The sequence below is a fragment of the Fundulus heteroclitus genome, chromosome 1 (assembly GCF_011125445.2).
Source record: "Fundulus heteroclitus isolate FHET01 chromosome 1, MU-UCD_Fhet_4.1, whole genome shotgun sequence".
NCBI lineage: Eukaryota > Metazoa > Chordata > Actinopteri > Cyprinodontiformes > Fundulidae > Fundulus > Fundulus heteroclitus.
The window spans coordinates 42027162-42040571 of NC_046361.1; the positions used below are offsets into that span (position 1 = coordinate 42027162).

Consider the following 13410-nt stretch of genomic DNA (forward strand, 5'->3'; position numbering starts at 1 on the left):
ATAGTGGAGGACTTTAAGTATCTTGGGGTCTTGTTCACGAATGAGGGGAAAATGGAGCAGGAGATAGACAGGCGGATTGGTGCGGCATCTGCTGTGAAGCGGGCGCTGTACCAGTCCATTGTGGTGAAAAGTCCCGGATACAAGCGGCTGAAATGAGTTTTCTCCGTAGTGTGTCTGGGCTCTCCCTTAGAGATAGGGTGAGGAGCTCAGTCATCCGGGGAGGACTCAGAGTAGAGCCGCTGCTCCTCCACGTCGAGAGGAGCCAGTTGAGGTGGCTCGGGCATCTGGTCAGGATGCCTCCTGGACGCCTCCCTGGTGAGGTGTTCCGGGCACGTCCCACCGGGACGAGGCCCAGGGGAAGACCCAGGACACGCTGAAGGGACTATGTCTCTCTGCTGGGAACGCCTTGGGATTCCTCCTGAGGAGCTGGCCCAAGTGGCTGGGGAGAGGGACGTTTGGGCCTCCCTACTGAAGCTGCTACCCCCGCGACTCGACTCCGGATAAGAGGAAGAAGATGGATGGATGGACAATCTATCCTTAGTAAATGGATATGTACAACAGGCTTTTAATGTAGCTGTTATTAAACCTTTTCTCAAAAAACCATCCCTTGTTCACGGTGACTTAATAAGTTACAGACCTGTATCTAATCTTCTGCGACCCGACCCCAGATAAGCGGAAGAAGATGGATGGATGGATCTTTCTGTGTCAAACCGAGAACAAATGAATAAACTGTGAAACATCTGCAGGTCTGATGGCTTTCTGATGTTCTGGAGCTGTGATCTGCTTTATCCTTGCAGCCAGTTTTGTTCTTACTGGTAACAAAGCTCCTAGTAGTTTTGGATCCAAACAGAACAATGACTTAATAATAGTCACTGCAGCTGGATTTTCAGTTTCTGAGTTGATCGATTCTATGCCACAATATCTCTAGCAGGTTCTGACAAACCCACTGAACCCACTCCTCAGTAACCTTAGAGAAGTTCAAGAAAGCCAAGTAGGGTGACAGTGGCGCAGCAATTAGCGAGTTGCAGGTTCGATCCCCCGCTCCAACCACATTAATTATTGTGTCCTTTAGGCAAGACACTTGCCCAAATTGCCTGCTGCCAGAGGTCAGAGGGCCGATGTATGGCACCTTAGCCTCAGCCAGTCTGCCCAGGGCAGCAGTGCTACTAACATAGCTCACTACCATCAGGGTGTGAATGGGTGAATCACTGATTCTAGTGTAAAGCACTTTGGGGTTGTTGGACTTGATAAAGGTCTATACAAGTATGTCCCATTTATCACTTACCTTCTAGCTGAGTGGAAATAAGGTCAGAGAGTAGAACCAGCTTGTGCTCATCTGTGAGTCTGACCCTGCTTTACCCGACTCTCTGCAGAGATTCTGGATCGGACTGTATGACAACTGGAAGTGGTCCACGTCTGATGGGGAGTATAGGAACTGGGCGTCTGGACAACCTGCTACGTACCAGCCAGAAGAGAACTGTGTGGCAATGCAGGCACAGGGTTGGTGGTACGATGCACCCTGTGACTGGCAATACAGACCAATCTGCTCTGATGGAAGTGGTGAGGAACCCAGTTTCCTGCTTAAAACCTTTGAAAGTTTAAAGTTTCATGTGGTGAAACAATCTCTGTTTGTTGTTTTTTAAAGGATCAGACGTGACGCTTGTCCGCATCGACCTCATCGTGAACTGGACTGAGGCTCAGAAGTACTGCAGGGAACATCACACAGATCTGGTCACCATCAGAGATGTGTCGGAGAACCAGAAGGTAAACGAGGTTTCAGGAGGAAATCTTGTTTGGATTGGTCTCTACAGGAAGTCCTGGGAGTGGGTGGACAGAAGCAACTCCTCGTTCCAGTACTGGAAGTCCGGGGAACCCAACAACATCAAGGAGAAGAACTGTGCAGCAGCAAATTTCAAAGAACCTGGAACCTGGGAGGATGACAACTGTGATGTGGAGAATCCATTTATCTGCAACCAAGGTAAACAGGTGAGAGAGTAGGAACGTTTAAAATGTGTAGGTAAGTGTGTAGGTAAACAAGTAAAATGTATTTAAGAGGTGTCACAAAGTGCTTTATAGTAAAACATAGGAAAAATAAAACAAGTAACAACAACAACACTTAAAATATTAAACTATATTGTCTAAACCGATGGAGCACCTCATCCTTGCTCACCTGCGCACCGTGGTGAGCCCCACCCTGGACCCGCTGCAGTTTGCCTACCGGCCCAACATTGGAGTAGAGGACGCCATCATTTACCTGCTGCAGCGGGCGCTCACCCACCTGGAGACCACTGGGAGCGCTGTGAGAGTCATGTTCTTTGACTTCTCCAGCGCTTTCAACACCATCAGACCGGTGCTGCTGAGGGAGAAGCTGGAGGACGCTGGGGTGGACAAACATCTGGCTGACTGGACCATGGACTTCCTCACTGACCATGGACTACCTCACTGACCGCCCTCAGTACGTGCGGCTGAATGGCTGTCAGTCAAAGGTGGCACTCTGCAGCACTGGGCCCCCCAGGGCACCATTCTGTCTCCATTTCTTTTCACCCTCTACACCTTGGACTTCACCCACAACACGGACAGCTGCCACCTTCAGAAGTTCTCTGATGACTCGGCCATTGTGGGCTGTGTGTCTGAGGGGAACGAGCTGGAGTACTGGTCGGTTATCATGGACTTTGTGGAGTGGTATGAGAAGAACGATCTGTGTCTAAACACCAGTAAGACCAAAGAGATTGTGATTGACTTCAGGAGAGGACCCCCACCTCACTCACCTGTGAACATCCAGGGGCACAACATAGAAACTGTGGAGAGTTTCAAATTCCTGGTTGTTCACATCAACAATAAACTGGACATGACTCATAACACCGACGCCCTGTATGAGAAGGGCCAGAGCCGCCTCCACCTCCTGAGGAGGCTGAGATCCTTTGGAGTGAGCCGGCCTCTGCTTAAGACCTTCTACCCATCACCCTCTGTGACTCCACCATCGACACTGTGGAGTCTTTCTGCTTCCTGGGAACTATCATCTCCCAGGACCTAAAGTGGGAGCTGAACATCAACTCCCTCACCAAGAAAGCCCTGCAGAGGATGGACTTCCTGAAGAAGGCAGCTGAAGAAATTCAACCTGCCAAGGACAATGATGGTTCAGTTCTACTCTTCCATCATTGAGTCCATCCTCACCTCCTCCATCACCATCTGGTACGCTGGTGCCACCGCTAAGGACAAGGGCAGACTGCAGCGTGTTAGCCGGTCTGCAGAGAAGGTGATTGGCTGCAATCTTCCATCTCTCCAGGACCTGTACGCCTCCAGGACTCTGAGGCGTGCAGGAAGATTGTGGCTGATCCCTCCACCCCAGTCATGGACTATTTCAGACACTTCCCTGTGGCAGGAGGCTGCGGTCCATCAGGACCAAAACCTCACGCCACAACAACAGTTTCTTGCCATCTGCTACCGGCCTTATGAACAAGACCAAGAGCCACTCGTGACACTGGACACTGCCTCTCTCCCCCGTTCAGGACTTACAAGCTTCTGCGTTACATTAACGCATAGTCTATGTATATTACGTCTCTATATATGTTGATTTTATTCAATTTTATTTTATTGTATTCTTATTTTTGTCTGCACCATCATCACCAAGTCAAATTCCTTGTATGTGCAAACCTACTTGGCGATTAAACTTGATTCTGATTCTATGACTCTGTGGTGGCCTCAGCCCTCCTCTACGCTGTCGTCTGCTGGGCTCCTGGCAGCGCAGAGCGGGACAGAAAGAGGCTGAATAAGCTGGTGAGGAAGGCCACTTCTGTCCTGGGCTGCACTCTGGACTCAGTGGAGGAAGTGGCTGAGAGGAGGGTGTTGTCCAATCAATCAATCAATCAATCAATCAATTTTATTAGTCAACTGCAATTTGCATTACAATCAAAAATTCAGTTCCAGTACAACCGTCCATCACATACACTTAACAAACATTTTGGGGGAACGATTGACTGAGGCCTTGCGTTGCCAGGAACACAGCCAGTCGGCCGCTGCTAAAAAGTGCAGCCGTTAGGTGTGTTCCCCAAACTGCCCCAGACCCCGCTTTACACGGCGTCCCCAAGCGCTGCCCTTGAAACTCTCGAAGAAAGAGCAACAACATGGGGGAAAGAGGGGAGGGAGAAAAAAAGAGACAGATGTTTGCCTATTTATGCTCTCACCTATAAAGAGACAAACAACCGACACAAAAAAACCCTCATAGCACAAAAGCACAATTAAACACAAGACAACATGTATGCAGAAGGTAAACATTTGAGACCTGTCGCGTGAGTGTAATTCATCAGTTTTATGAGTATCAGTTATGCGTGTGTGTATGGGCGAAAGTGTTTTTCTCCGTGAACACTCTCCAGAGGCCATTGTCCTTGATGTTATCAGCCGGCCCACAGTTCAGAGAAGCATCCTCAGGTGTCAGCGGGGGAGGGGGGTAGCCGGGGGCTTTTCTGGGCACTCTCCGCCATAACAATCCAGGAGTTGATAGGGAGGGAATCCAAATATGTTATTTGTTATGAGACAAGCTGCACTGCCTTTCCTGTCAGCTTTTAAGTCTTTTGCTGGCTCCAAATGGTAAATCCAATTTTCCAAATTATTGGGCTTTTTCGCGCTTCACTCCCAGATTTTTATCCCATCTCCCCTTGAGTTCAACCACCAAAGTCAGTCTGCGTTCCAACACAGGCAGCTTTCGGCTTCGCTCCATTCACCTGCCAGGTTTGTCCGTTCACAGCCATTGTGAGCGCGTCATGCAGCCGGCAGCCTGATCAAGGCCAAATAGCTCCGACATCCGCTGTATTTGCCGATACTTCAAAAATCCACAAAAACCAATAAGTAGAGATCCCAGTATCCCTAATCCAATGTGAAAATTTCAAATGTCCAGGAATGACAAGGTCGAAAGACACACCGTTTTCCTCCAGGAATTTAAGGTGTATCTCTCCAAGCTCACATCCATCATGGACAACACCTTCCACCCCCTGCACCAGACTGTAGAGGAGCTGAGCAGCTCCTTTAGTGACAGACTTAGACATCCTGTCTGTAAGAAGGAGCGCTACCGCAGGTCATTAATCCCTGCTGCCATCAGACTTTACAATGCTGCACTATAATTGTAATAACTAATGTGCAATTCTATTTAATACCCTGTGCAATAACACTGTTAAATAATCCTGTTTAATAAGCGACTTTAGCTGTATAGTTATCTCACTACCTCACTGTTGTTCTTTACCTGGTACCACTTAATGTACATTTGTATATAATTGTCATGGTGCAGCCTTGCCTGCTGCACCATGGACATTTCATGGCACTCTCCATCTTCCATACAGCTCCTGATTCCATGCTCAGTAATCATCTACACCTGTCAGTCACTAATCAGCCAGTACTCAGCACACCTGTCAGCCTCCCTATTTAAGCTCCCTGCATTCAGTCCTCCCCTGTCGGTTCGTTCTGTTGGTTTCTGTTTACTCTTGTTGATTTTGCTCTTTGCTGCTCACCTCATCTTGTTCTCATCCAGCCTGAGTTCTCCACCTGTCTGCTGTGATTCTGGTCCTGCTCTCACTCCAGTCGTGCAAGTATTCATCCAGTTGTGCTGCTGATCAAGCCTGGTTCCCAAGTCTCCATTCTGCTGTGCTGTTGATCAAGTTCTGGTTCTCAAGTCTCCATGCTGCTGTGCTGCTGGTCCAGCTGTCTCCATGCTCCGGCTCCGTCCTGCCCGCCAGCTCCAGCCATTTACAGCTCCAGCCTGGTCTTAACTCTGGTCATCTTCCTCCACAATTCATCATCTTCAATAAACTCTCTTTTTAACTGTACTGTGTGTGGTTACGTTCGGGTTCATCTAAAAACATGACAATAAGTCACCTGAGTGTACATAAATCATTCTAAATATCTACTTTATTTTCCTTGTACTTTTATTTTTAATTTTTTGATACACAATATATGTGTGGACACACTGTATATACCTTATGCAGGCCAGTTGACAGCTTTGCTAGGGCCCGGGACAACACAGTCCTTTTGGGCCTCTCCTCTACACCTGCTGCCACCACGCACACACACACACACACACACACACACACACACACACACACACACACACACACACACACACACACACACACACACAAGTCAACTTAACTGTACACTTCATGCCCTGGAAATCTCTGTATTTTATATTGGATATTTTCAACCCATCTATTGAATTTAGTGCACTAGTTGATCTTTTCTTCATCAGAGAACAGCAGCACTGCAGCCAAAATATGGCCTTTTTTGACCTGCTGTATATTAGCCAGCCCCTAACAATTTTCCCCTTCCATTGTAGGAGGTAGAATATGTTAGATACTTTGGGAATTATCTGCCCTCTGAATCTCTGAGAAAGGCTTCCTTTTTGTCATTAAACGCACAACATTCACTCAATAATTTTTGTTGGCCATAACGCGGGATCATTGAAATTAACGGTGTGATCCATCTCTGAGCGACTATGCTCAAACTATCCGATCGGGCAGCAAGCCCCTCCACCTGCACTGTCTCTGTTATCGCTAGGGATGGCTCTCTCTGTCTCCTCCTCAAACACACGCTGCCCCCCCCCCCAGCTCCCCACCTCAGCTGGTTCTCCTGCGCCGCTCTCTCTTTCAAACTGTACCTGGACCTCTACCCTCTCTCTGCTTTCTGCTCTTTTGGCGCTAAGCTTAAGTATTTCTATAAAAGAAAAGGTGTTTTCCTCCTTACACTAGCCAGTGGATGCTATACTTTAAAACCACATTGATAAACGCATTGTTTCTTACTAGGCTCTGGACGAGTATCGTTCCTATGCATTTCCGTTCCTAGACCTGTTCCTGACTCATCCTCAGTTTTTAAAAATATTCACTAATAAAATCCTTGGTGCCACAACGCAGAAAGCACAATCACCTCTTTTTAAAACTTGTTCTGGGAACACTTAAATGGTCTTTACCTGAAGAGTGATCAGATGTGATGTGTGCATACAACAAATCCTAGATGTAAGATGGAGCTTGGCCTTGTAGGGCTCTGTAAATAATCGTTACAATTTTAAAATGTACTCTATAACCAATCGGAAGCCAATGAAGAGCCTTAAGTACAGGATATCTCCTGTTGGTTTTAGACAAAAGCCTTGCAGGTGCATTCTGTAAAACTTGCAGTCGGTCCAGGGAGGAGTTGTTTAGACAGGTGCACAGTACATTGCAATAATCCAGATGAGTAGAATTAAAAGCATGAGCAAGCCTCTCTGTCTCTTCTTTAGAAAGCATAGATTTAATCTTAAAAATGTTCCTTTGATGGAATAAACAGGAACAAACAACAGGTTTACCCGCTAATAAATACATATATGATTATTTTCCTAACATCAGGTATATTTTGTATAATCTGTATAATCTGTGCATATAGCTCCTATATTTATATTTATATTTATATTTATATTTATATTTATATTTATACACAACATTTTATAGTCCCTTACTATTACTTTTTGCTTGTACATACACCTGTGAATAAATATTTATATCCTGTATAGCACTTCTGGATAGATGCGAACCACATTTTGTTGCTTGTACTCGTGACAGTGCAATGACAATAAGGTTGAATTCTATTCTATTCTATGGACACAGAGAAAGTCCTGCCTGAAAGATAGGAGGAAAACCAGTCCAGAGCTGCTCCAGTAATAGCCACAGTTGTTTCCAGTGTATCAATGAGAGTGCAGTGATCAACAGTATCATACACTGCTCTGAAAACCAGACTGAAATTGATAAAAAATATTATGGGAATCCAAAACATTATTTAACAGGTTCGCAACAACCTTTTCTAGAATTTTCAAAAGTAAAGATAATTTAGAAATGAGCCAATAGTTTCTGAATGAAGCTACATCAAGGTTGTTCTTTTTCAATATAGGCTGAACAACAGCATGCTTAAAAAAAGCTAGGGACCTGGCCCAGCTGAAGACTTAAATTTAAAATTGTAACCAAAGCTGAGTCAATTGGATGTATGGGTTTGTTGATTCACTGAGAGAATTAACTTTGTATTTAGAAATATTAATGTCTTGACCTCTCCGACATAACGAACGGAGGAAAAGTGATGCAACAAAACTTGGCCCTGCCAAGAATCCAATCTCAGGCCTACCACATGTTAGGCACACGCAAAAAAATCAGCTGCTGGTCTTCTCAACATAGCATTTCTGCAAGGAAGAAGAACATGCGCTTTGCTAGGCTGCAGGTTATTGTCCCGGGGCGTAAGTTGATCTGGGGCAGTCACAACCTCCATTGTAAGGTGTGGGCGGGAAGATAAGTTGTAGTCCCAACTGTGTTGCATGCTGGGAGTTTCAGTTTGCCACATTACACTGGGATAACAGGATCATCATCACAAGCGAGATCAAATAAGATGCATTTGTCATCACTAACCAATACATATTTGAAGCATACATTATTAATGTTAATACCATAAGATAGAGTGAATATAGTGAAGATAGTGAAGATCGAGTGAATGTCCCTTGCTGTGTGTTGGGCAAGATATATGCCGAGTGAAGTTAAAAATTCAATCATGTTTACAAATTCAGAAGCATTTTTGCAAGTAACATCCCCCACATGAATATTACAATTGTCAACAATGATCACTCTGTTCAGCTTAATAGTGAATGATAAGAAGAAAAATCAGTAAGAAAAGAGAAGAAGACCAGTGCCTCCAAATCTGAGACCATGGTCTTGAACCGGAAAAGGGTAGAGTGCCTCCTCCGGGTTGGGGAGGATGTGCTGCCCCTAGTGGAGGAGTTCAAGTATCTTGGGGTCTTGTTCACGAATGAGGGGAAGATGGAGCGGGAGATCGACAGGCGGATTGGTGCAGCGTCTGCTGTGAAGCGGGCGCTGTACCGATCCGTTGTGGTGAAGAGAGAGCTGAGCCAAAAGGCCAAGCTCTCTCTTCACCACAACGGAAGAGAGAGCACCACAACGGAAGCTCTCTCTTCCGTTGTGGTGAAGAGAGAGCTGAGCCAAAAGGCCAAGCTCTCGATTTACCGGTCGATCTACGTTCCTACCCTCATCTATGGTCACGAGCTTTGGGTCGTGACCGAAAGAACGAGATCCCGGATACAAGCGGCTGAAATGAGTTTTCTCCGTAGTGTGTCTGGGCTCTCCCTTAGAGATAGGGTGAGGAGCTCAGTCATCCGGGGAGGACTCAGAGTAGAGCCGCTGCTCCTCCACGTCCAGAGGAGCCAGTTGAGGTGGCTCGGGCATCTGGTCAGGATGCCTCCTGGACGCCTCCCTGGTGAGGTGTTCCGGGCACGTCCCACCGGGAGGAGGCCCAGGGGAAGACCCAGGACACGCTGGAGGGACTATGTCTCTCTGCTGGGAACGCCTTGGGATTCCTCCTGAGGAGCTGGCCCAAGTGGCTGGAGAGAGGGACGTCTGGGCCTCCCTACTGAAGCTGCTACCCCCGCCACCCAACCCCGGATAAGCGGAAGAAGATGGATGGATGGATGGATGGATGGATGGCATTATTTGGACCTTAGTCAACTGTAGTTCAAAGAAGAGCATGTGCCAGATCTCACTGTGTGGTCTAGGAATGGGTTCCTAATATTTCCTGAAGGATTTTTTTGTCCAACCAATGTCATTGTCCTATACACACATTACTGGTAGTATGCTCACATTTATGTATTTACTTCCATATTTAAAACACGAGACCACAAACCCAGCTTCTTCCACCAGAAACAAATGAATGTGGGAAAAATTTCAAGATTTTAGAGACCTTTAGGTTTTATCATGTTACTGATGAAGCAGGCACTGTTTAAATTTAATATCAAGCTGGTTAATGTCTCGAGGTCTCTAAGAAAAAACTCCCTTCTCTTCTGTGTGTTGTGAAGAAGTAGTTCTGTTTTCCTCCTGGAACTAAACCAATATCTTGGGGTTCGGTACTGTTCATTTAGTGGCTGCAAAGTTTCAGGAACATCATGTGGGTCAGACTGAGCTGCTGTGCTGAGAATCATGCTGGACCTTCTGTCTGACGGGTTTCTGCTGGTGAAGCTTCAGATAATCCAGGGTTATATTATGCGAGGCTCAGCAGTAAAAGAAGCTTTTAGAAATAACAGGAGAGTGCATCCCAGCAAATACTGGGTCAGAATATCATTCAAGTCCCAACCAGAACTGATTAAATATTTTCTCCATCACAGTTGCAGTTTCACAGAAGGTTCTGAAAGTGAAGCTGGTCACAACCTCCCATCTGGACCTGGAGGATCCTGCTGTTCTGGAAAACCTGCTGAAGCAGGTAAATTACAATAAAACCAGAAATATTCACCAAATGTAAAAGTAAATCTATTTTCTTCATTCACTGTATTTTCAGTCTTAATGGAGCGAACATGTTGGTGAGCAGGTGAAAAGGTTCTGGTTTGGTTCTGAACGAGCAGATATGATACCAGGGACAACTCCAGCCTGAAAACTCATTTATCTGCTGCTAGCTGCTCTCAGGTGATGACTGCATGAAGAAAGGAGCAGCTCAAAGCAGATCAGCAGAACATGTTGAGGGTTGGTACCGAGGTGGAGTCACGTTTGGTACCAGATTATTAACTGTAGTCAGTGACTTCATCTTCTGGACCAGATCCTGACTGATGGTGACTCATCAGGGTCTTTGATGGATCCCAGTTTGTTGGCTTTGGATTCTCCAGCTGCTTACGGAGGGATGGTTGGTGGTGGCAGCATCATGCTGTGGGGTGGATGGAATGATGCTTCAGAGCTGGCATTTTCCTCACCGCAGGTCCAACTAGGTCCAACATTTCTCCTTCATTCAGGGAAATCCTCTGATCACCACCAAATGGTTCCTGGATTGTTGGAAGAAGGTTCTCCAGGAGGACCTTTGGATCCCACCCTTCATTGATTGCAGTGGTCTGAGGAGGATTGGGAGGAAACCCACGGGCTTGGTGGAGAAGCAACGCCACACATAGATTGGACCAGGAACCTTCACTGCTGCCACCAAATGGGCCTCATGGTGGCTCTCAGAGTTTCTTCTCCTGGTTTTCAAAACAACCAGAAGGAGGATTCATCAGAGAAGAAAGGGTTGCCTCAGTCCTCTGCTGTCCGGACTTGTACTTCCTGCAGAACCTCGGTCTGGCCTCCATGGTCAGAAGCTGCTTGTAATAAAGTCTTCTCCACAGTGAAGATGCAGCTATGTGAAGCTGCTGAGCAACCTTTGCACTGGTGGAGACCTGGTTGTGTTTCATCCTCCTCATGAGGAGACACAGCCTGGTTCTAGCTTGACCTGCTAGGACATCCTGAAAGTTCTTCTCTGCGGTTGAACCTGTCAGGTCAAAATATCTTGTTTCTTCCAGCAGCTTCCTGCCTGTGAAGATGTTCTGATGCAAAGAGACAAAGTAGCTTTTCTTTGGAGGAAACAAGATCAAGATAAACATCTGAAAAAGGATCAACCTGTCCTGATGACACTTTCTTCTCTTCTGAGGTTTCCCAGTCTTATGACAAATTCTTGTGAACAAAACTAGTTTAAATTAAAATGGTTGTGTGCTTAATCCAACAGTACTAATGTCAGGAAAATTAACTAAAAAAGTCTGAAGCAGTCACCTGTGATACGATCACAACATGCTGGAACTTCAGTAGAATATTGACCTTAAATAAGCTGTGTCTGTGTAATATTAACATCAGTGATGTTATTGTGTTTCAGCTGGTACTGAAGCTGCAGCAGCAGGGAGGGAAGCCAGACGTCAAACTGAGCTGGAGGAAGCAGACGGATGGAAAGATATTCCATAAAGAAGATGATATGTAGGAGGATCTTAGAAGCTGAACATCCAGCTGGTGCAACAGTTATTTCACAAGATGCAAATATTGAAATGTTGTTTAGTTGAAGGAACTCCTCTGAGGAGTGAAGAGGACTGAATTAATGCACAGATGAGCAAAATGTTGGTGGTGGTGTGTGCGTGTTTGGTGGGAGGGGGGAGCCTTTATTTAAATAAAAAATATATATAACTGTCCCATGCTTAGCTGTTGTTATTCATCCTTAAATAAAATTATAATAATTTAAGTAATCTTTAGAGCATATTTCAGTCTCCTGTCTGAATTATTTGACATCCGCTCACATAAAAACATTTTAGCTAAACTTTTTTTGCTGTTGCTGATGGAAGTGAAAATAGACTAAGACCAGACATGCAGAGAGAAATCCTCCATCAAACTTCTTTCCAAGCTGTGTGCCTTTGAACAGTAGATGGCGCTGTTGTGTTCTGCAGCTATCACCTCTATAAACTAGTTAGTTTATAAATCCTGTGGGATTTCTGGCTTTGGTTGTTGTAATCAGCTGCTTGCTGTTGTAAACCACCATGTTGCTTTGGTTACGCACATAGACATGTTATACGTAGACGCCTTTTAGGCGGGTTCTGCCTATGCTGCGGATGTGTCAGAGCGTCCGCCATTACTGTTAATTGTGGCAAATCTGCAGTTAGACTCAGTCACTTAAACTGTCATGATGGGTTCAGTTTTCTTTTAGCAAGCCCACATGCAGAACACAAAACAGGAGAGGTAGGATCAATTCAATTTTTCAATTCAATTTTATTTATATAGCGCCAAATCATGAAACATGTCATCTCAAGGCACTTTACAAAGTCAAGTTCAATCATATTATACAGATTGGGTCAGATTATACAGATTGGTCAAAAATTTCCTATATAAGGAAACCAGTTGATTGCATCAAAGTCCCGACAAGCAGCATTCACTCCTGGGGAACCGTAGAGCCACAGGAAGAGTCATCTGCATTGTACATGGCTTTGCTGCAATCCCTCATACTGAGCAAGCATGAAGCGACAGTGGGAAGAAAAACCACCCATTAACGGGAAAAAAAACCTCCGGCAGAACCGGGCTCAGTATGAACGGTCATCTGCCTCGACCGACTGGGGTTACAGAAGACAGAACAGAGACACAACAAGAGAAACAAAAAAGCACAGAAGCACACATTGATCTAGTAATCTGTTCTACATTAGATGGTAGTAGCAGGTGAGCCGTCTTCTCTGGATGATGTCACAGTTAACAGAACGCCAGACCAGGTGTACCTACTATGAAGAGAAAAGAGAGAGAACAGAAAGTTAAAGCAGAAATGACAACACATAATGCATAATTGAAGAACAGTAGAACTCAATATAGTGAGAAAATTAGATCCTGATATACTCCAGTAACCTAAGCCTATAGCAGTAAAACTATAAAGGTAGCTGAGAGTAACATGAGTCACTAGTTATAATTTTTGTCAAAAAGAAAAGTTTTAAGCCTAGTCTTAAAAGTAGACGGGGTGTCTGCCTCACGGACCAAAACTGGGAGTTGGTTCCACAGGAGAGGAGCCTGATAGCTAAAGGATCTGCCTCCCAGTCTACTTTTAGAGACTCTAGGAACCACCAGCAGACCTGCAGTCTGAGAGCGAAGTGCT

General features: G+C 45.5%; 1 protein-coding gene across 1 annotated transcript in view; it reads left to right on the plus strand.

The window, feature by feature from the left end:
- The window catches only part of LOC118563577 (C-type mannose receptor 2-like), a 33935-nt gene extending 22119 nt beyond the window's left edge, over nt 1-11816 (plus strand). Inside the window, exons 3-6 of the mRNA XM_036138683.1 lie at nt 1374-1560; nt 1646-1978; nt 10169-10263; nt 11668-11816. Of these exons, the coding sequence (XP_035994576.1) occupies nt 1374-1560; nt 1646-1978; nt 10169-10263; nt 11668-11769 (717 nt within the window). The 3' untranslated portion in view covers nt 11770-11816. The remainder of the gene's footprint in view (nt 1-1373; nt 1561-1645; nt 1979-10168; nt 10264-11667) is intronic.
- The last annotated feature ends 1594 nt before the right edge of the window (nt 11817-13410 follow it).